Below are 22,819 nucleotides of genomic sequence, written 5' to 3' on the forward strand. Positions count from 1 at the left end.
AATATAAACAAATAATTTTATACTACTTTAATATTTTATAATAAATTTTTTTTAACTAAACTATAAAATAGAAAAACTAATTTTGCATGATTTATTATATAAGAACCAATTATAGATATATAAATATTTAATATATATATTTCATTTAAATAATATTACAAAATCTAATAAAAAAAAACTATGGTCAAAATTTAAGTCATATTCTATTGTCGTACCAAAAAACACTAGATAAGATTTTTGGGTTATTCCTATTGTTCTGAAAATTGAACCGGATTGGTCGATTTAATTTAATTAACCGAGCACCAATCATTAGACCGATCTGATTGGGTTCGAAAATCATTTGAAAAAAATCAATCAAAAAATCGGTTGAATCGGTATTAAAAAGGATAATGCCACCAATCATTATAACCGTTTTGGGCTTTAGAAAAAAAAAAAAAAAACCGGCAAAACCCTAAAACTAAAGAAGGAAACTAACACAGCCACACCCACTCACCCAGCATCAACTATCCTCTCCTCTCTTAAACTACACAGCATCAACTAAACCTGCCCCCAGCCACCCAGCCCCCGCATCAGCCCTCGCAGCTCCCCGCAAACCCCACAGCCTCGCAGCCCTGCAGCGGCGCAGCCATCGCAGCCCCCACACCCACACAGCCTCTACCGCCACCGTAGAAGATCCGTCACCGTCGTAGGAAGCTGTGTCGCCGTGATTGGAAGCTCCCTTGCCGTCGTTTGGAAGCTCCCTTGCCGTCGTTTGGAAGCTCGTTGGCCGTCTCCTCTGTTCGAGCTCTCTCTCTCTGTGTCGCCGTTGTGTTTCTGCCACTGCCCTTCCTCCTCGCAGCCGGTGAGTACTGTGATAAATTGAGAACATTGAATGCTGTGTAGTTTGTTAAACAGTCACTTTGCTGTTCATAATTTTGTTCATTTTTTTATTCATAAGCACTTAAGCACTGATAATGTTGAATGCTGTGTACTTTGTGAATTTTGTTCATAAAATGTCTGTTTGCTGTTCATAATTTTGTTCATATTTGTTCATAAACAATGATAATATTAAATGCTGTGTAGTTTGTTAATTTTGTTCATAAAATTTTTGTTTGCTGTTCATAATTTTATTCATAATTTTGTTCATATTTGTTCATAAGCACTGCTGAGTTTATTGACTTAATTCTATTCATAAATTTGTTGTTTGCTGAGTAGTTTTGTAAGCACTGTGATGAAAGTTTGTAAGCTGAGTTAATTTTTTTTGGTAATTGATGTAATATTTAATTAAATGGTTGAATCCGATTGAACTTCGGTCGAACCGGTGAACTGTTTAACCAGTGATTTTATCGGTTTATTAACCGGTTCGATTTTTGCAACTTTGGTAATTACTCTTGGTTATTATCCAGTACCCAGACCCAAGTTCCAACCTTAGGCTGCTGCACTTCTGTGACTTCATCTTCTCCCCTTTTCCTTTGCCAACTTCGCTGCTCCGTTCAACTCCTGCACCGTCGCCGTGCTGCATTGCTACTCCGCGTCTCTGCTCTTCTCTTCGCCGGCATCTCTCACCTCTCCGGCCATTTCTCCCCTATCCCTGGTAAGATTCACTGCTCTCTCCTTTTCTGCTTGGATTTTGGCATTTTACTTCATTAATTTCATTTCATGCTAATTAATAATTAGTTTCTGATAATGTAATTTTTCATATTTTAAAATTCTATTTTTCCCCATGAATTTGATTTTGATTTTTCGATGTTGGTGGCTGTTGTTTTTGTTAATGAATGCGGTTCTGATTTTGTTGGCTATTCTGTTTACAGATATATGATTGTATTTCCAATTTTTCACCATATCTCCCTTTCTGCCATGCTGTGTTCATGCCATTCCTCCTGTGCAATACAAGAAACTCCCATGACTGTGTAGTGTGTGGTTTATCATTAATTAGAAGAGGCCCTGTTTTGCTTTTTTTGTTATTTAACATTAATTAGTGATCTTTTAAGTTATGTGCATTTAGTTAAGAACTTTGATGGGATGAACTTGAATGTGAAATTTTAGGAATGAAATAGACAAAATATTACTTGGGAATGTGAAATTTTGAATTTTATTGTTATTGAATCATTGAATTTAGATATCTAGAAATTAATATTGATATATTTTAAAGAGTTTTATTTTATATTTAATTAAATTGGTTTGATGACAGTTCACATGGTTACACCATTGAACCTTTGAACCAGTCACTTGACCAGTTCACTGACCGATTTGGTTCTTGCAACCTTGGGCAGAACCATATTGATATGCTGTGTGTGTAAATTGCTAGGCAACAAAGTAGCAATGACTTCTTGTTACTTCAGCCCTCTGCATACTACTTGTCATCTCACTTCTACAGGCTTATCTACAAAGTTCAAGATTCCGAAGCTTCACATGGTAAATTTCTTGGGCTAATACTTTATTGTCATCCTTATTAATTTCTCCCTTTAAAATTACTTTAATCACCCAGTATAGCATGTGTTCACACATTAATTGTCAACATCTAGTTTCAGGTAGCATATTTCTCATTTGATCGATGTTTGAAGTTAGACCACATGAACCATATTCACCTTTGATTGAAAAGGTGTTTCAGATTATCCACATGAACATGCTTAAACTATTAATCATTTTCTACAAAAATAGAAGGTTAAGAAACTACCATTTTGTGTTCCCCCAAAAGATTCATTTTTTGACAAAATAGTCTTTGAAAAAAAAAATGCCATTTTGATCCTCCAAAGATGATCTTAATTTTACAAAATGTACTATCTTTTCCTAACCAATTCATGCATTTGATCCAATTTTTGTAAAAACATTTGCGTAATTATTTAAAAGGTATATATAGAAAAATTGAGGTAAAATACTAAAATTCGATTTTTGTACCCTTTTTAAATTTCATTTTAAATGTTTTGCCATTCACATAATAGAAATCGTAAAATTAAATCAACTTAACATCACCAAATTTGGAGAATCGAAATATATCATTTTTCTTTCTAAGTAAACTTGAAAAACTGTCGGAATTTGATCTTTAGAGCCTTTTTAGAGCATGTCTCTTCATATTTGGTGCATTTTGTTCAATAGAGATGATCCTTGAGGGGCCAAGATGTCATTTCCTTCTTTCTGGGTCCATTTTGGAAAGAACTGAAGCTTTTGGGGACCAAAATGGTAGTTTAGTCTCTCCGTTTTATTTTTTGAATAAGTGGTTGACACTTGACATTCAAAATGAATGAAGCAAACTTACAAGCTACACAAGAAAAGCCTTTAAATACAAAGACTAAAGAAACAAGTGAAAGTAATTAAATTACCAAGCACCCACCAACTTATAATAAAATGAAGTCAGTTTTATCTAGTTTGTGTCTTATTATATTAACCTTCATTAATAAAACCAATAGAAAACCTAATAGTGGAAAAATAGTACACTTCCTACATAATTTTAACGGTAGATAAACCAAAAAACCATATATTTTTCCTATCCTTGTAAACTTTGGTAAGATTTCTTCTGAAGCCTGTGGAATCGCCTAGAGATTCTAAAAAATGCAACTCTCAAACAAGAAACATAATCAACAGAATCACCCAAGGCCTAAATTCATCTTATCCAAAGTCTTGCCAAGTAGGACTTACTGCATACTTTCTGTTGATATTGTTTGGTTTCCAGTCATGGAATTCATGTAAATATGACTTTTTTGTGTGGCTTTGTATTATTGTTGGCTGCTTGTCGACTATGTTTCTTCAAATCTCTATATTTTCTTGTGTGAAATGGGATAGGTTGATAATAACTTGTAGACACTATTGGATAATATCATTCCTTAGGATAGAAAACTATGAATTGTTAGTGAAGGCTTACGAATATTGTATACTTGGGCAAGCTAAATAGGTATTGGCAATTGCCAAATACTTCTTTTGTATTAATGAAATTGATTTCATGTCATTCCTGATTCCACATGAAGAGCCTCTTCAATAAGGCAACTTCCTTACCGATTTGTGCTGATATCTTCCCTTTCAATTGTATTTAAGCAGAAAAAGAGGTGTCAAGTCTCTTCAAGATCTTTGAAAGTGACTGCATTTTATGGCTTGAGGACCCCTCCTTATGAACATGTAAGTGAATCACTCAGTTACTGGATTTCATGTTTCTATATGAAGAAAAATAGGATTTTGGTGCAACATTTACCAAAAAACTAAAAACTAGAATTTCGCCACATATTATACAATAATGAAGATCTCATAATTTACATGAAAAAGAATTAAAAATCCCAGAAACCTTTGTGGCTCTTAGAAACTGGAAGCTTTTAAAACATTTTTCTTCATTTCAAATTACAAATTTGATTCTTGAACTTGTATTTTTTCCAAGTTTTGTTTGTTTGTCTTATACTTTTGCACTGCTTCATGCTCTTATAGGATGCACTAGAGCCGTATATGAGTAAGATGACAATTGACATGCATTGGGGAGAACATCATCATAATTTTATAGAAGGTTTGAACAAACAGCTGGAGAAGGATGATATACTATACGGGTACACCTTGGATGAACTAGTCAAAGTGACGTACAACAATGGCAATCCCTTACCTGAATTCAACAATGCTGCTGAGGTACTGATTAAATTGGTGTCATTTACTCCAAAAAATTTCCTTAACTTATATTTATCCATAAAAAGGAAAGAAATTTAAGGAAATTAAAAAGATCTAATACGAAGTAGCTATGATAATATACTACACATATAAATGGGAGCATCCCTGAGTAATTTACTAGCACTTTCAGAAACACCTAAAGTTTCAGTTTGGAGCTACATAGGTCATAAAGGGACTTCATTCTTCATTCTTCAATACTGGGATGATGTATATGTCTCCACAAAGAACTTAAGACTTTTGGTACAATAGCATGTTAAGACATTGGCATTATACTGCTGTAGGTTAAACACGAAACATGACAATTATGGTTGAAAGAAGAATTAGGACATTAATTGTAACACCCTAATATTTTCAAACCAGGCTTAAGTTGTGCTTGGATTATGTTAGTGGTTAGCATTTAAGTTTGCGGAATTTAACTATATTTATAGAAAATAGTTTACAAAAAATAGTGGGTAATTAACATTTTTTCCCATTTCTTTTCTCTTCTTGAAAGCCATTTTGAAAATAACTACGGTCATGATAATTAGGATTATTACTGGTATTTGAAACTTAGGGTATGCATAATGATAACACTGCAAAAGTTGAGCCTACAGATAAATGTCTTTTATGTGGGGTTGGCTATAAATATCAAGGTTGCGAGATATGGATCAAATGCAATCAAAAGATAATTTTTGCTTCATGCTCCAAAAAGCAGATCTCCGAGACCTAGTTGGCTTTGCCGCCAAAAGAAATCTCCGTCTTTCTGATTTCCATAGTTAGTGTATGACTTAGAGTTCAATGAGGGTCCTTTCTTCGAGAATCTATGGGTGGAAATCCTTTCAGTTTAGTGAAGGACAGCATAACATGAGAGTGAGGAGGTGGGAAGAGATAAGGGCATAAGGCGAAAGTACGTGAATGACATATTGAAAAGATAACCAAAGATACAAGAGATAGATAGCCTAGAGATTTTCTATAAAAAGAAGATTAGAACGAGTCGGAAAGGTTCAAATGTTCCTTAGGTGTGTTCAAATTGGGTTAGGAAAAATCTAATTTGTGTTTAGGTGAAGTCTTTCTTCTAGAGTGTCACTTTGCAAGCTCTGTAGTGTTCTCTATATTTGGAAATAGGAAATAAATTATAGATAGCTTTAAAATGACCCTTAAACCAAGTCAAATGTATCTGTAGTTGGAGATATTTATAACTGATCATTTGTCAAGTTGGTTGGTTATAGCGTGATTTCCTACTCTAAACTTGCTACTATTTTGTCTCCCTAACATAATTCAAAATTGATCTTGTGATGATCTGAAAGAATGAAGGAATTGTTCTCATCTTCTCATAATGTCAAAGATCATTTAAATTCGATAAATATGGAATGAGTTATGACTATATTTTGTAGAGTTATTGCCGGTTAAGAATTTACTTAAGTTTGTGTTATCATACTTTCAAATTTTAAATTAGGTAAGTTAGTTTTCATGTGCATCATCTAGGTTTTTGCCATGAATTTAATTAATTAATAATGAATTAATTATTGAATAATTAAACTTATAAATGATCTTATGGATTTTGAATTTCTTTTGCATCTTAAGCTTGTGGTTATTAATGATCATCAAACTTTTATAATAACTTTTAATTTTAAATATCTACTTTTATTTATTAAAATTTTATGTTTATTGTGATATTTCTTATTTTTCCTTAAGTTTATCAATAGACTACCTTATGACTTCTAATTTGTTTATTATCATACCAAACATTACAAAATGGGATAATTAACATGGTTCGAAAATTTAGGATGTTACATTAATGGTTTTGGTGGGGGCATTATTCCATGTCTGAGTCGTTTTCTCAAACCTGTGTCTAGTCCATATTTAAGTTTTTTTTTATAGATATTTTGGAATATACATATAGTACTTCAAATATTAAATATTTTGTCTTGATCTATATAAGATTTTAAGGATTTTCATTCAGTCTTTGTAAATTACACCAGATAATCGACGGACTAATACAACAAAGACAACCTCACATTGAAAAAGAGGGACGAAATGATACCGGAAAGGAGAAACTAACAACTTAGGGGGGAGTGAGGGACCAAAAACATATTTAAGCCAAAATATGCAAACCAAGCAGACACTTAATAATCATTCTTGTTCTTGTTCTTGAACCATTTTCTTTTTGTGGCAGCAAATAATTTGTCAGTCCTATCTGTATGATTAAGCTAATTTTGTTTGTTCATATGATTGATAATAATGAAGAAGTTGCAATTGTGACTGTAAATACCTTTTTTATTTTAACAGAAAAACACACATCATAGCTGTGTCAGGTAATTAATTGTGCCCCTTTCCCGCGCAGGTTTGGAATCATAACTTCTTCTGGGAGTGTATGCGACCAGATGGGGGTGATATGCCTGAGCTAGGTCTTCTTCAACAGATTGAAAAAGATTTCGGATCATTTACAAACTTTAGAGACAAGTTTGTAGAAGCTTCCCTCACACTATTCGGTTCTGGCTGGGTTTGGCTAGTTTGTAAGTCTACTCAATGCTTAAAAAATAATGTGTTGGTTGCACAGAATTCATAAATGATCTTAATATGTGTATATAACCATTGGAGTTTCCCTATAATACATGTGTGGCTATGGAAGGACACAAAGGTTTTCTAGAAGATTTCAGTTGACAGTAAATAAAGAAAAAAAAAGGATTAGTTCAGCTAGGATCAGTGATGTTTTGGAGAGTTAGGGGTCTCTTTGATCATGCTAATCAAGATCCTTAGTCAATAAACACATTTCTTGAGTACTTTTTGTCCCCTCCCCCCCCCCGGGTGCGTATTTTTTTTTAATAAAAAGAATAAAAAAAAGACATATTTCTGATTCCAGTCTAACATTATCAAAGTAAATCAATTTTTTCAAAAAGTAAGATGTTCAAATTGTTTTACTGGTGTGGTTCTTAAACCCTCATTGCCATTATGTAGAATACTTTTGTTTATTATTCCTGAGGCAGAGCTAAACTTTCCTCATTCCCAGTTCAAATATGGAACAATTGTTTGGATGATCTGTGTTTGATAGAACTATGCTCAAGTATATTATCCTAAACTATCGAATATTTATAATTTTAGGATTAAGGAATAAACAAAGGTGAAATATTCACCAAATATGATTTAGATAATAGGAAAAGATCAGCCTAATATGCATTGCTAGGTTAAATAATGTAGTCCTATTGATGTGAGCCCATGTATGCAAACTAGAAGAATAATACCCTAATAATATGCATTAGGTATATGATAAAATAGAAATCTGAATTCAGAAATCCTAAATTTTGTTTTATCAATTAGATTATTGATTGACTTCACATTACACTTTATAGATATTTTATTTAATATCCTCTTCCATAAACGTAATGTCATTAGGATTCCATTATCATCCTCCTCTACTTAAAATTGCCAAGGTTGTTCGTATATGCGTTGATTTAATCTTTTATCAGTTGTCTTTTTCCTATTCTGTTGATACAATTCTTTTCCAGATATTTTGTTCTAATAATGTCAATGGTTATTGCTAATATTCACGTTTGATTGTTTTAGTGAAGCGAGAAGAAAGGCGACTAGCCATAGTGAAAACTGCAAATGCCATTTGTCCAATTGTGTGGGATCACATAGTAAGCTAATTTCCACATTCCTCGAAATTGGTTGATTTATTATTGTCATTGGAACTGAGGATATTTTTATGATGCAGCCAATTATCAACTTGGATTTGTGGGAGGTATAGTCTCTCTTTCTCTCTATCAAAACAAAACTTGTGGTGATGAGGATATGTACATACAATTACATCGCAGGAACCTTTATGTTTATCATTACTAACTGAAAATACTTTCTTCCCTTTTGTACAGCATGCTTATTATCTGGATTATAAGGTATGTTCATCATGGATTATCACTTAGTTTCCAGGAGAATATTAACTGAACAATTCTGATGCGACTTTTTGGACAGAATGACAGGGCAAGGTATGTGAATGTATTTCTTGACCACCTTGTATCTTGGGATGCTGCATCAATGCACTTGACACGGGCAGAGGCTTTTGTGAATTTAGGGGAGCCTAAAATCCCTGTTGCATGAACTGCTGAAATGGTATATGTGATCCTCACTGCAAGGGATTCACCGTGTTGATGATCGCCCCGTGTGTTTTTTCCCAGTTGTCGATTTTTGCAATTTTAAGTCTACGATTAATGACAACTTGACATATCGGGGTATATGTGACTTAGAACAGTATAAAAGGGTTTAGGCTACCATTCTATTTGTATGCATGTAATATCTTCTACATATATATATAAAAGAGTAAATACTTAACCTAGTCGCTGGCCATCTTTTTTCTTAAATTGCTGCACGATCATGAATTTGTACATCCAACCACTTTATTGTTTTGGCACTTAACTATCATTATAAGTACAGCACCCCGTAACTTCCTCTCTCTTCGGAATATGTTGAAATTAAGGAGATGGAGAGGTAGTTTGTCTAATTTGTGTTTATAATATGAATTATGAAGAGTTAATTTTGTATATTAACGAAAAATCTGAGTAGTTGAAATTAGTTATAATTAACATGTGTTTTAATGTTTCCAATTTCCATAGATATTTATTGTAACCTTAAAAGTAAGGTTTTATTTAAATTCTTTGTTAAAAAAAGGTTACATGTTTTGTCTGGTAGAAATGTTCTAAATTTTGTTTGGTAAACGATAATGTAAAATATTCATAAATTGATATAAAAAAAAATGACCACAGCACGAGTATTATTGGCTGAACCAACACTACCTAATGTATCATGCGGGCTCTGATGTCATGGCTTTGGTTCAACTTGCCACTTGAAAATAATATAATTCACAGAATCATTAAGAATTAGCATATAACATATATAGCACAAAAACAAAGCAATACCTCTTGAGCATTCCTCCCCACACTACACTCATGGCTACTGCTTTACTTGGAATTGTCATTGGAAACTTGCAGAATTTTGTCCAGAATGAGCTTGCAACAATTTGCGGGGTTGAATCACATACCGTAAAGCTATGTAGTAACCTCAATTCAATCCATGCAGTGCTCCAAGATGCTGAAGAGAAGCAAATTACAGAGCGTGCTGTGAAGCTTTGGCTGCAGAAGCTTTCAGATGCAGCATATGTGCTTGATGATATCTTAGATGAATGTTCAATAGAATCCAACCGTCTAGTGCTTAAGGCACATGTTATGTGCTTTGCCTGTTTTCATCCCAGGATCATTCTGTTTCGTCGTGACATTGGTAGGAGGATGAAAGAGATTACCAAAAGATTCCATGAGATTGATGAAGAGAGGAGGAAGTTTGAGTTGCGTGCAGGTGTCGCAGAGAGGGAGCAAGAAGATGATCAATGGCGCCAGACGAGTTCTGTCCGAACTGAGCAGCACTTGTATGGAAGAGATCAAGACAGAGATGAAATTTTGAAGTTTCTTTTAAGCCATTCTGGCAACAGTGATGAGCTCTCCGTCTATCCCATTGTTGGTATTGGAGGACTTGGAAAAACAACACTTGCTCAATGGATCTTCAATGATGATTGTGTAATCAAACACTTTGACCTCAGAATTTGGGTTTGCATTTCCAATGATTTTAACATAATGAGAATTTTGCAGTCCATTGTAGAATCCATCACCTTACAAAACCCCAACCTCTCTACTTTAGAATCAATGCAAAAGAAAGTTCAAGAGATGTTACTCCGCAAAAGGTATTTACTTGTTCTAGACGACGCGTGGAATGAGGATCAAGAAGAATGGAAGAAGTTGAAATGCATGTTACAATGTGGAAGCGGAGTAAGAGGTTCTGTAATTTTGGTAACTACTCGAAATGAAAGTGTTGCATCCATCATGGAAACATGCTCTATTCATCGCCTCTTACCTTTATCCGAGAATGACAACTGGTCATTGTTCAAACACCATGCATTTGGCAATAACGAAGAAAGTGCAGAGCTTGAAAAGATAGGAAAGGAAATCGTGAAAAAATGTGTAGGTTCCCCTCTTGCATCCAAAGTACTTGGAAGCCTTCTACGCAACAAAAGTGAGAAACAACAATGGCTTGGTATAAAGGAAAGTAAGATTTGGAATATATCCGGAGGTGATGCGATCATGCGTGCTCTGAGAATAAGCTACTTTAATTTGAAGTTGTCGCTAAGGCAGTGCTTTTCTTTTTGTGCCATTTACCCTGAAGACTTTCGAATCTTGAAAGAAGAGCTAATTCATCTCTGGATGGCAAATGGGCTTATTAAGTCAGAAGGAAATTTGGAGGTTGAGCATGTTGGCAACGATGTGTGGGATGAATTGTGTCAGAGATCATTTTTTGAAGAAGTGAAGGTTGATTTATTTGGAAATGTTACATTCAAGATTCATGATTTATTCCATGAACTTGCTCAATCTATTGTAGGGGAAGAGTGTAAGGTTTCTAAGTCTGCAAACTTGAGTAATCTGTCAAGTAGACTCCACCATATAAGTTTGGTAGGCTTGGATGGAGAATCCAAATTCAACATGGGTGCCTTCAAGAAAGTTGAATCCCTAAGGACTTTTATTGAGTTTGATTCGTTTGTTTTGTTTAATTCACATGGCTTGCCACCATTCAATTCTCTCCGAGCATTAAGCATGAGCTCTATGCAACTCTCTGCACTCAAAAGCTTAACACACTTGAGGTACTTAAATATTTGCAATAGTTTGATCATAACATTGCCTGAGTGTATTTCTATGCTGCGGAAATTGCAAGTTCTAAAACTGTATTCTTGCTTTTATCTCCGTTCCTTACCTAAACACTTGACATGCCTACAAGATCTTAGACATCTCTCCATTCAAAGGTGTCCGTCATTAGTATCAATGCCCTCGAAAATCGGTACACTGAAATGTCTCAAGACATTGAGTACTTTCATTGTGGATTCAAAAGCTGGGTCTAGCATAGCCGAGTTACGCGATCTTAATCTTGGAGGCAAGCTACATATCAAAGGACTTGAGAATGTCCTCAGTGAAAGTGATGCTAGGGCTGCTAATTTGATTAGTAAGAAGAACCTGAATCGTTTATACTTGTCCTGGGGCAATAATAATGCAGATTCAGAAAAGGTGCTTAATGGCCTTGAGCCTCATTCAAATCTCAAAAGTTTTGGGATGAAGGGTTATGGAGGAACACAATTGGCCCCTTGGTTGAGAAATACCTCACTTCTCTCAAGCTTAGTCAGTGTTACATTTCACCATTGCAAAAGTTGTAAGCAACTTCCTCCCCTTGGTAAGTTACCTCATTTAACTTATCTTTCTATATGTGGAATGGAAGGTGTGGAACACATCAATGATGACTCGTATGAAGGCTTTGAGGAGAAGGCTTTCAAGTCCTTAAAGAAACTAATGCTACATGGGTTGCCAAACTTTATCTCTATGTTGAAAGATGAAGGAGCAGAGATGCTGCCTAATCTTCTAGAAGTTAGTATTTCATCTGTTCCCAAATTTAAATTGCCATGCCTTCCATCTGTCAAGAATCTTGAAATTCAAGACATGGCTTCCTTCCCAGTAGAAATTGTGCATAATTTGGATCATGTTGAGACACTATGCGTTGAATACTTCCCTAAACTCAAGGCATTACCGGATGTATTGTGCAGCCTCAGCTTGTTACAAACTTTAGAAATCGGATATTGCGATGAGCTTGAGTTTTTCTCAGAAAATGTTCTGCAAGGTCTGAACTCACTTCGAGCTTTGAGCATTCATCGCTACAAGAAGTTGAAGTCTTTATCCGAAGGTGTGAGACACCTAACTTATCTCCAGTGCCTTGACATCGCATACTGTCCAGAGCTGGTGGCTGTACCAAGCAGCGTGAATGTGCTAACTACCCTCCACCACGTTACAATCATCGGCGGGGACCATAATCGAGTTCTTCCAAAAGGCTTGCAGGGTATCCCTTCCCTACAAACTTTGAGTCTATATAATGTAGATTCATTGCCAGAATGGTTAGGAGACATGACTTCTCTTCAAGAATTACGCATCAGTTACTGCCCTGAGTTGAAATCATTGCCAAGTAGCTTTGGACAATTAACAAACTTGCACAAGTTATTAATTGAGAAAAGTCCAATGTTGGAGAAGCGATGCAAAAGGATAACAGGGGAAGATTGGCAACATATAGCTCACATCTCAGAACTCAAATTGGTTTCAGGACACAGAAGGACATTTTGTGGTAAGTTGATCAATGTTTTCTTTGTAATTTTCCTTAGCTTTGGGTTAAAATGAGATGAAAATTTTCGTGAACGAGTTCGATAAGTAAATTTACACTCTACTTTTAATTACTACTTAGGGTGTGTTTGGGGTTCACGTTGGAGAATAAAAAAGCCGTTTGAGTGTCTTGAACATCTCATTGTTATGTTTGGCAACTTTTTGGAATTCCTAACCCAGAAGTACTTTCACCTCTGAACGTATGTTGACGTGAAGCTAAAAATTCAAACTTCTGCGTTCACGTTGGGAAAGTTAATTATCGTTGGAGGAATTAGATAAGAAATTTATTCCATATCTACCAACTGTACCCTTTATTTTTTTCTGTAAAAAAGGATGCACATAACCACATAATTTCACACTTTCTGTATGTTCTTCTCTGTATGTTCTTGGTTACAAATTTTTTTTCTAGATTTATTTTCATCACTGCCAAGGTAAATATTTTAATTTTTTTTTATTATTTTTTGTTCTTTCTTTCATATTTTGATTTTTATGTTTTTTATTGTATTTTTTATTTATATGATAAATATTTTTTATATCATTTTTTTTATGTTATTTTTTAATTTTCTATTGTTATATTTTTATTGTATTTTTTTATTTATATGACAACTATTATTGATATAAATTTTTATTTTTATTAATTTTTATGATATTTTTATTATTTTTTGTTTATATAAATTATTTTTTTCTATTCTTTATTGTACTATATTTATGTTGTGCATAAAATTTTTTATTTTTTTATTTAATTTTTTTATATGAATTTTATTTACTTTTTATTATAATTTTTTTGTTCATATAATATATGTTGTTGGTTATGATTATTATATACTATGTTTGTATGAATTTTTCTTTTGTCTTTGTTTTTTATTTTTATTGTACTCTTTATTGTATTTTATTTTTGTTTTTATTATATACTAATTATAAGTAACAAAAGAGTTATAAATAATAAAAATTTATAGTCCAAAATGACACTAGATTAAAGAGTACTAACGACACTAAAATAAATTATAAAATATTTTTTTGGTTTAATATTATAAAATGTATAGTACTCCCTTTTATATTTTTATTTCTTATTGTTTTTTAGTTCATATGAATTTTTTTTATTATTTACCGTTCTTTATATTTAATATGTAAAGTGTCGTTTTTATTTTTTATTCGACGATGTAAAATTTATAATTATAATTCTCATATATTATATTTTATTGTAACTTTTTTATAATATAGATTAATTGATCCCATTAAAAAAGACAAATTAAATAAAAAATTATTCATAAGTATTAATAAAATTATGAATGTTGGATGCCAAAAAAGTTCTATATTGTCAATTTTTATATGTTACTTTAATTTAGTAAGTAAATATTAACATTATTATAAAATGAATTAAAAAAATTTATTCAAATATCTAAAGTAAAATAATAGAATAATATTCGAAATTATTTTAATTAATGTCTCTCTTAGTAATTTTTCATCTAAAAGTGATTTTGAGTAGTATAATCCAAACAACATTTATTTTACTATAATCTATTTTGACATAAAGATTACCAAACATAAATCACGTTAACACAAACTTACTTTTCATCAAAATTAAGTTTGCAAAATCAATTCTATGCAGACTCCCGTTTGCAAACTGTAATCCAAACACACACAGAGAAGCATGTCTCTCTTTTGTTGGTCCATACTATACACGTAACATTCTTTTGTTGGTCCTGCATACAGAGAAAATCAGGTTTAATTGGAATTCAAGGAAGATTTTATTTCATAATTTGATGAACGGTGATCAGTGCCTTTATTTGGATGATGAATTTGACATGATAGCTGATGATCCAAAATTCAATTAAGTTTGCCAAACAAGGAAATATTCTGGTTAGTATTGAGAAGCATGTCTGTCTATTTGTTTATTTTTTTACATTCTGGTATTGAAGTTTTTTATTGTTGGGGAAAAAAAGGGAGAGAAATGGTTAAAAAGAAAAGAAATGACCTTAAGGATCCTCAAATAAAATTGAAAAGGATGACACAAAAATGCACAAAATTTTACATTCTCCACCATTTCAATTACAGCATAATGTGGATATCTTATGACAATGAACATGCCAATATGTGCAGGTCCTCAGAATTTAAATGAAACATGTCCTGCATCCTCTGAAAATGTCTTAATAAACCCACATGCTTCCAAAGGCTTCTTCAAGTGCCCTCTTCCTGCTTATTTCCATACTCCATCCTGCAGCCTTTGCACCTCTTTCGGCTCGTAGCCGCATTGTTTCTTCATCATCTGCATATCCCAACATGTCACCACCACCAAGCGGTAAAGGTTGTGGAGCCATGCCAGTGGGTCTTGGCTGTCCTGCAAATGTAGGTGCATACAGTCCCTGAGGAGCTGCACCAAACCCTGCTTGCGAATTTTGGTTTGCAGCCTATTTCCAAGAGAACAGAGAAGAGGAACTTACTCAAATGCATATATTGCAGCATGAACATCTTCAAGGATCAACGATTTAAACACACTTGGAAGTCAGAATTCTTTAATAAGTCTCGCATTAAAAATCTTACAATTAGTATCCCAAAAATACCACTCCCTCCTTTTCACAATATGGGTCACTTTGGTTCCTTGTCACATTACTTAACAATAAATTCAAGAATTAATTACAAAGCTATTGATCAAAAGCCCCTTATCATACAACTAATTTATAGTGTAAATCTTTTGCTGTTTGTGTGCTTAACAGTGTAGAGGGTAAACATGAAAAATAATTAATACATATTATATTAAAAAGTGAGAATAACAGATATATTGAACCAAAGAATTTTCTCTGAATTGATGGATATTGAACCGGAGGAAATACCAAATTGCATGTAAAAGAGGTAACTTTGATTTTATACATTTGATGGGAGATGGGGTGGACAAAAGTAACACAATGCAGGACCTACTGGAACCTGAAACAATGAGACCATATGTGGATCGTAATTTTTAGAGATGTATATACATAATGAAATCTTCACAACCTTAGTCTGAGCAGTATTCTCTGTCATCCCATTAATGCAAAATCTTATGCACTTCACTTCCACTCTCCAAATGCTAGAGCTTGTTAAGAAATGATTATTTTATTTTATTTTCACTTCATATTTCTCGACAATTGTTAAGACATAACAACAAATCAAGTGTTTCCTCACTTGATGGATTTGCTATTGGCATTTCTCAACAACCATATTCATTTCCGTTTTTTTATTAAAAAGAAAAGAAAAGAAAACTGATGGGGATTTCTTTATTTGTTTGGGATTACAATGATATTTTACTGTTTGTCAAATATCAAAAAGCCACCCAATTCTAACACAAGGGGAAATGGTTGTTTTCAATGATAATTTATATGTTTGTAAATGCAAAAAGCAGAACGTAACTTAATAAAAATGAATATAAACTTAGTTTAAAATAATAAAACAAATTGATTTAAGTTCAACAAATCATGCCAAAAGATTAACAGTTAATAACGAAAATAAAATAGATCAGCAATATAATGCTCACCGCATCATTGTCTGTTTGTACAGGTTGGCCCTTGCTTGCTGCCAGAGCTGCAGCCAATTCTTCAGCCTGTTCAGTAATTCAATTCCTATCAACACAACGATACATTACAAAAGTTTGAAGCCCACCTAAGAAATGGTGTGTCTGCATGTTGTGCGTTCGCCCCATTTTAAAAATGTCAATTTGAAGCTCAGATACAAGCTAGACACCGCTCAAAACATGGCATACACGGCTCAGACACAGAGAACACAACTCCAATACATACAACATATGGCCTATCTGTTTTTCCTCCTTTTTTTTCCAGGTGAGATGTTTGGTTTTTTGCGAACCAATCTTCTTTTATCAACCTTACCTTTTGGATAGGCCAAAATACATATATATAAAGACCAAAAAGAGAAGGAGAAATAATGATGTGGGATATTGTAGAACATGAGTTTTCACCGATTGATGAAATTCTAGAAGTTTCTAGTCATGCCTTTGATGAACCACAGATTGAAATTGTGAACTTTGTCAATAAAGGAAATAACGTTAATACTTAAGGCTCCATTTGGTTTCTGTCTCAAAATTTGAGACTAAGGCACAAACACATAGCTATACATAGAGTCATAGACACAATAGTTAGTCTCATATTAAGTTTGTTTGATTGTGAAGACACTAATCAAGAGACATAAATACATTTTTCATAAAAAACCAATTTTCCCCTATTTCCTCTCCTTTCTTCTCCCTTCATCTTCAAGAGAAAAATCATTAACCTCCTTTCTCCTTTCTTCTTCAACAGAAAACAGCAACTAAAAATTAAAAAATCCAACCTCAACACATTATTAACTACAATAAGTCATTAATCTATTATATAACACATCCATACTTCTAAAATAAATAAAAAATAAATAAAGAAAAAGAAAAGGAAAAGTTAAAGGAAAAGGAAAGCAAAGATCAAGAACGGGCCAGAGGCATTGGAGGGAGAAGAGCCAACAGTGGTAAGAAGGGAGGGGAGGGGAGAGGAAGAGGAAGTGGAAGACAGAAGACGATGCCAAAGACAAAGACGAACAAAGAGGCATTACAACTCAGAAATACCTTTCGGGCCCGATTAATCATTATTTGCTCTGTATTTTCTTCCTGATACTTAGCAATTCTTGCTTCAATAGCAGCAACATCTATTCCTTCAATCAAATTGAATGCTGCAAATGGTGGATATGGGATAGAAATCTTCTCAATAAAGCAAAAAGGAAAAATGTTTAATCTGTGAAACACTTGTAAACAAGACACTTGAAACTTACTCATGTCCTCTACTTCCTCCAAATAATCATTGTATTCTCTCAAAGAAGGAAAATCATCTTCACGTTTATTAAATCTATGAATACACAGTAAAGTAAACATTATTGAACAAATTTGGTATAACATGGATATATTTACACAAAAAAATGTTTGAACCTAATGTTTCCCACATGACATATTAATATAGCAATTAAGTTACAATAGGATTGAGGAAAAATTACATGTTAGCAATCCTCCTCCTTATGGCTATTTCCTTATTGTGGGGATTGTTGGAGATCACCATTCCGCTGTAGTCAACTTCCTATTCCCCTCCCTTCCTCAACTGAAATTTTAAGCATTAAGAAAGAACGTGATTTACAAGTATGGATGAGAAATATCAAATACCTTTTCTGCTTATGAGAATCATGAAGTAAAATGAATGCCAAAATGCTATATGCAAGAATAATCAAATAAACAACAATTTGAATACAGGTCATGAACAACAATTTCGGACTTCCACAATTCAAACAACAATTTTGGATTTCCACAATTGAAGAAGGAAGACAAAACTAAAGCAACAATCAAATCGAAACAACACAATCCAAAACATCTGCCCTTTTTCCCATGTCTTCTATAATCATAGAGTAACCAATATCAGAAGCATTCAGAAATGTGAAAATGAATGTGAAAATGATTTGGGTTTCATTCATAAGGATAGTAGGTTTTCTTGTGCAACACTTGGCATACAGATCTCATTATAACCAACAAGAACTAAACCATATATTGAAGATGAAATATATGCATAATACAACTATTAAGATGCAACGAGTATAATTGAGTTTAACCTAATGAATAGACAATAGAAATAGATAAGAGTTAGATAACGAATACAAAAAAGAATAATATAAATAGATATAAGTACTGATGTAATGAGTATAATTGGGCTCGGCTCAATTATTAGAGAGAGAGAGAATTAGATAATCGATATTACTAAAAAAAAGTATAAATAGGAAATAAGTATTGTCATACTAAATTAGTGAACATGTGAATTGTGAAATGTAAAATGTCTTGGGACATCTCTCCTTCTCCTGAAATTCTCTTTTAACTAATGAAGTCTTTTCTTGTCTAATTATAATAAACCTATTACAGTGGTGCTTTCATTGAGCACTCTATCCAATTTCTAGAGTGGTTTGGCAAGCTCAAATATCATCTAAACTAAAATGTTACCGAATATTATGACAATTTCATGGCTTCATGCAAATTCTGTTCACATGCATCTCTTCAAAAAAAAATATTTTGATCATATGCATGATCATGAAATTTTAGTTGCTTGCTTTATAAATGGATTGCAAATTCACATTCATAGAGAAATGTCTTTCGAAAATACAGAAACTATTTTCCGAGCCCTGGCAAAGTTCTATTAAGGAAAAATTGCAGATCAAGATTCAGATGCAAACATCACAGATCAACATTTGAAGTCAAAAAGACCAGATCACAGTTCGATAGCAAATCCAGATTCGGAGATAAAATTTGTTGTTGCAAACATGGAATCATCAATAGCAATAATTGAAATTCAAGAATCACTCTCACCAACATACCAGAAGCAAGAAGACGAAGATGACTTAGATGAGCCGAAAAACGGCTATGGCGATGCAACGAGTGACTTCTAAGATCGAAGCAAAGGCGAAGGGTTTGAGCTGGCGAGGGTGAATGTTGTGCAGAGACAACCACCAAAGCCACCGAACTTGAACTCGCACGGAGTGGTCTTTGACGGAGATGCGAGAGAAGATGTGGCAGAAGCGAAGCCGCGCAAGACGGATAGACTGGCGGCAGCAAGTGATAGTTGGTTCTTGGCGGTTTGTTTGGCCTGAGGAGAAGCTGCTCACAGTTTCATATTGGACGATCGGAGACGAGCGGCGCAATGCGATTTGTGGCGGCGGATCAAAAGCTCCTCAGTCATCGGACTTGCCTTCTCATTTTCACACACTGACGTCGGCGCAAAACAAGCCGCAGGAGTGCTTCCTTTGTTTTATTTTTTGGACAAACCGCAGGAGTGCTTCTGAAGAGGGAGAGCCGCTCCCTCCTGTTCCAGAGTTGGGCCTTGGATGAGCATAGACCATAACATTGAACCTTCTTTTGTAAACAAGCCTATATCCAATCTGAGTATGAAAAAATGTGTCTTGTCGTAAATTTTATCTATCAAGCCCAATGAAATCCAGCTATTAGAAGGCCACATTAATAACCAAAACTTTTTTAAAAACAAAAAACCCACATTAATAACCAAAAACAAAAGGAAGGTGTTACGATGGGTAATCGGAGATTATTGGACTGGACTCGCTGGGTTGGCCCAATCGTCCATGGAGGGAAGCCTTCGGGCGGATTCACGTCTTCAGGACCTCCGTCCGACTTGTGAATACGAGTGAATGGGGGGTGGTACCTGCAAAGACACTCCGATGCCTAAGTCAGCAAGGGGGGTAAGCAGGTCTAGAGAGTATTGGGACTTCTGAGATACCTGAGAAGTGTCAGTGTATTTATAGTGGTGAACCCATAACCACCGTTGGTGTAGTTCCGTTATTTATGGTGGATAACCGTCCCTTTATCTTAGGGAGGTTGAGATATAGCTCCAGGAAGTGGGTAGAGAGATTTTAGGGGCAGTTACTCATTTGAATGGGTGTTTATCTGCCAGCTAATCTTCGTCCCGACTTCTTTAGAGCAAGTTGTGGTAGGGACCGACTTCGTAGGGCGAAGGTCGGTGTAGGGCGAGGCTCAATCCTTTGGATTGGGCCTTTCGTTTGGACCTGGGCCTTATCATTGGGCCAGGGTATGAACAGTGCCCCTACTCGAGCCAAATTTCTTTTAGGACTTGGGTTCGAGTATTCTACTCGGGGTCGTAGCCGACTTGTTGGAGGACCGATGTGATGGTTTGGAACCGACGTGACTTTTCGTGACTTTTGATTTTCACAGTTACGTCTAATCAAACGTCGTGTCCGTTAGAGATTTGCGTAGGGATTGTCTTGGTAACGGTGCACCCATTAATGACTGCGTCCATTTTTACCATTATGCCCCTAACGTGTTTATAAATACTTTCCTTCTCTTTCGTTGCTTCGTTTCTGCGATTTTTCAAATTTTCTTCTTCTCATCCGTTTGTGGAGCACCCCTTGTTTGAAGGCTTTTATCTTCCTCTACCTTACTCCCAGATAAAGGTTAGTCTTTTCTTCTCTTCTTTACAACGTGCTTTCTGTTTTGCATGCTTTTATTCTTTAGATAGAAAGAAGTTGATTCGTAGGCTCTGATTCCGTATTCCCCTTAGAGACCATGTTTTTTATTTTCTTTTCTTTTTCCTTTGTAGGTTTCACTCACCTTTTTAGGAAAAAAAATGTCTTCCGTAGAAATTCTTGCTCAGTGGGTCGATGTCACAGTCTTAGGAGAGGAACCTCTGGTTGACACTGATTTTATTACTGACCTTCACACTCGTCACCGGCTCTGCACCTCTGATGAGCCAAAGTATGAACTGCTTGCCCCGGGTCTGGAAGACCAGGTTTGCTTTGAGAGGGCTTCAGATGTAGCTCCTCATTTCTTTTATATGTATGAGAGTATGATTACCCGCCTGGGCATTTTTCTCCCTTTCTCCGATTTTGAGGTTGCTGTTTTACGTCACTACCGTGTTGCACCTACCCAGCTTCATCCCAATTCCTGGGGTTTTCTGAAAATTTATCAGTTTATCAGCCATGCCTTGAAATTTCCGACGTCTTTGAGGATTTTCTTCTTTCTTTTCCACATGACCAAGCCCTTCAGTGGGCAGAATAATAAGCAATAATAGGTGTCCTTCCGAGCTATACAAGGTCAGAGGGTCTTTACCCTTTTTGATGAATCTTTCCATAACTTCAAAATTATTTTTTCAAAGTTCAAGCCGTAGAGGGTCACCACCCCTTTTTCTTGGATGAGAATTCTTCTCCTTGCTTTCCCTTGTACTGGTTAGAGGCCTCCCCTTGTGAGAAATATGGTTTGGAGGATCTGGATGAGGTGGAGGCAACCATTGTAAGGTTCCTCCGAGAAGTATGGGGGAGGGCCCCATATCTGGATACCAAAAAATTTCTTCAAGGGTCGTCGTCTTTTGTCCAGACACAACTAGGTAGCTTTTATCTACTTTGTTTCTGACTTGTTTCTACCGACTTGAAGTTTACCGACTTGTTTTACTAATTGTTTTCTTTTACAGAGATGGCGAGGAAGAATTCCAATGAGTCTTACCAGAGAGTTCAGGAGGCTAAGGCGAGGTCTCGCGCCAGAACCGGTGGTGCCAAGGTAACTAGCTCTCCTCTTCCTCTTCCTCCCCCTTCTTCCCGAAATTTGGGGATTCCTTCTCAACCCATTGTTATTTCCTCCTCGGCTTCTTCTCAACCGTCCCCTCCTCCCCGACCTTCCCCTGAGCCAGAGAAGAAGAAGCGCAAGGCTTTAGAGTCTGGCTCTTCTTTTGAAGGTGAGGCTAAGGTGGATGCTCCTGCATTTATCCGAAAATTCATCTATCCCCATACCCGTATAGGTATGGATGATGTTTCTATTCGGAACCACCTCACTATTCTGGCTGAGGAGAGCATCAGGGCGGCGGGGATCTGTGCCAAGTTCTTCGATATTTTTGAGAAGACTCCTCTTAGCTCTCTGGGTTCAACCTCTAGGGTTGAAGAGTTGGAGGGAAAGCTTCTCATATATCAGGAACATGAGAAGGAGTTGAAGAAGGAGGTCGCCAAATTGAAGGAGGAGAGGGATGGCCTCCGAGAGAAGGAGAGCAAGTTACAAGCCCAATGTAACATGGAGGAGGGCTTGAGAAAGAAGGCGCAGGAGAGTTATCAGAGTTTATTTGAGGACCTTGTGGCTGTAAGGAGGAATTTGTTGAACTCTCGGACTGCCTACGCCGAGTTGGAGGACTCTATTGCTGAGGGGCCGAGGAGGATTTTTAAGGAGCAGGTCGGAGTCCTTGCTCCCGACCTGGATCTCTCTCCTTTGGATCCTGACAAGGTCGTTATTGATGGTGCCATAGTTTATCCCCCAGCTCCCGAGGTCGTCACCGAGTCAGATTTGAAGACTCGGGGGCAGAGAATCATTGAGTCCCCTCCTCGTCCAAAGGATGTTCCGAGTTCCTCAAGACCTCACGGCACCTCTTCTCCGACTCCTATGGATACTTCTCTCCCTGGTCCTAATGGCGCTCCGATTTCTCTTCCCGACTCTGGCGGTGATC

At 35.4% G+C, this 22,819-nt stretch overlaps 3 protein-coding genes across 10 annotated transcripts; 2 read left to right on the forward strand and 1 right to left on the reverse strand.

The window, feature by feature from the left end:
* Positions 1-406: 406 nt before the first annotated feature.
* On the forward strand, positions 407-8,929 carry LOC112750026 (superoxide dismutase [Fe] 3, chloroplastic). 6 transcript variants are annotated; one of them, XM_025798520.3, is made up of 10 exons: positions 407-841; positions 1,386-1,573; positions 2,288-2,394; positions 4,012-4,089; positions 4,390-4,581; positions 6,944-7,115; positions 8,164-8,237; positions 8,315-8,341; positions 8,469-8,492; positions 8,569-8,929. In XM_025798520.3, the coding sequence occupies exons 3-10, from the start codon at positions 2,302-2,304 to the stop codon at positions 8,692-8,694; spliced, it is 786 nt and encodes a 261-aa protein (XP_025654305.1). In that variant the 5' UTR covers positions 407-841; positions 1,386-1,573; positions 2,288-2,301; the 3' UTR covers positions 8,695-8,929. The 6 variants fall into 6 exon arrangements, with proteins under 6 accessions (XP_025654305.1, XP_072075009.1, XP_025654301.1 ...); XM_072218908.1 differs by having other exon boundaries at positions 411-841; positions 2,171-2,394; XM_025798516.3 differs by having other exon boundaries at positions 411-841; positions 2,253-2,394; positions 4,009-4,089.
* A 514-nt stretch (positions 8,930-9,443) lies between these two features.
* Positions 9,444-14,870, forward strand: LOC112750027 (putative disease resistance protein RGA4). Its single transcript, XM_025798521.2, has 2 exons — positions 9,444-12,792; positions 14,541-14,870. Exons 1-2 carry the CDS (start codon positions 9,540-9,542, stop codon positions 14,660-14,662), a joined length of 3,375 nt encoding a protein of 1,124 aa, XP_025654306.2. The 5' UTR covers positions 9,444-9,539; the 3' UTR covers positions 14,663-14,870.
* Positions 14,783-19,793, reverse strand: LOC112750028 (uncharacterized). Of its 3 annotated transcripts, none has more exons than XM_025798522.3 (6): positions 19,185-19,793; positions 17,829-17,929; positions 17,610-17,683; positions 17,407-17,510; positions 16,336-16,401; positions 14,783-15,235 (listed from the first exon to the last, which is right to left on the reverse strand). In XM_025798522.3, exons 2-6 carry the CDS (start codon positions 17,888-17,890, stop codon positions 14,975-14,977), a joined length of 567 nt encoding a protein of 188 aa, XP_025654307.1. In that variant the 5' UTR covers positions 17,891-17,929; positions 19,185-19,793; the 3' UTR covers positions 14,783-14,974. The 3 variants fall into 3 exon arrangements, with proteins under 3 accessions (XP_025654307.1, XP_025654308.1, XP_072075010.1); XM_025798523.3 differs by having other exon boundaries at positions 19,177-19,697; XM_072218909.1 differs by lacking the exon at positions 19,185-19,793 and adding an exon at positions 18,432-18,481.
* Between the last annotated feature and the right edge of the window lie 3,026 nt (positions 19,794-22,819).

This window comes from Arachis hypogaea, chromosome 15, assembly GCF_003086295.3.
Source record: "Arachis hypogaea cultivar Tifrunner chromosome 15, arahy.Tifrunner.gnm2.J5K5, whole genome shotgun sequence".
NCBI classification, from domain to species: domain Eukaryota; kingdom Viridiplantae; phylum Streptophyta; class Magnoliopsida; order Fabales; family Fabaceae; genus Arachis; species Arachis hypogaea.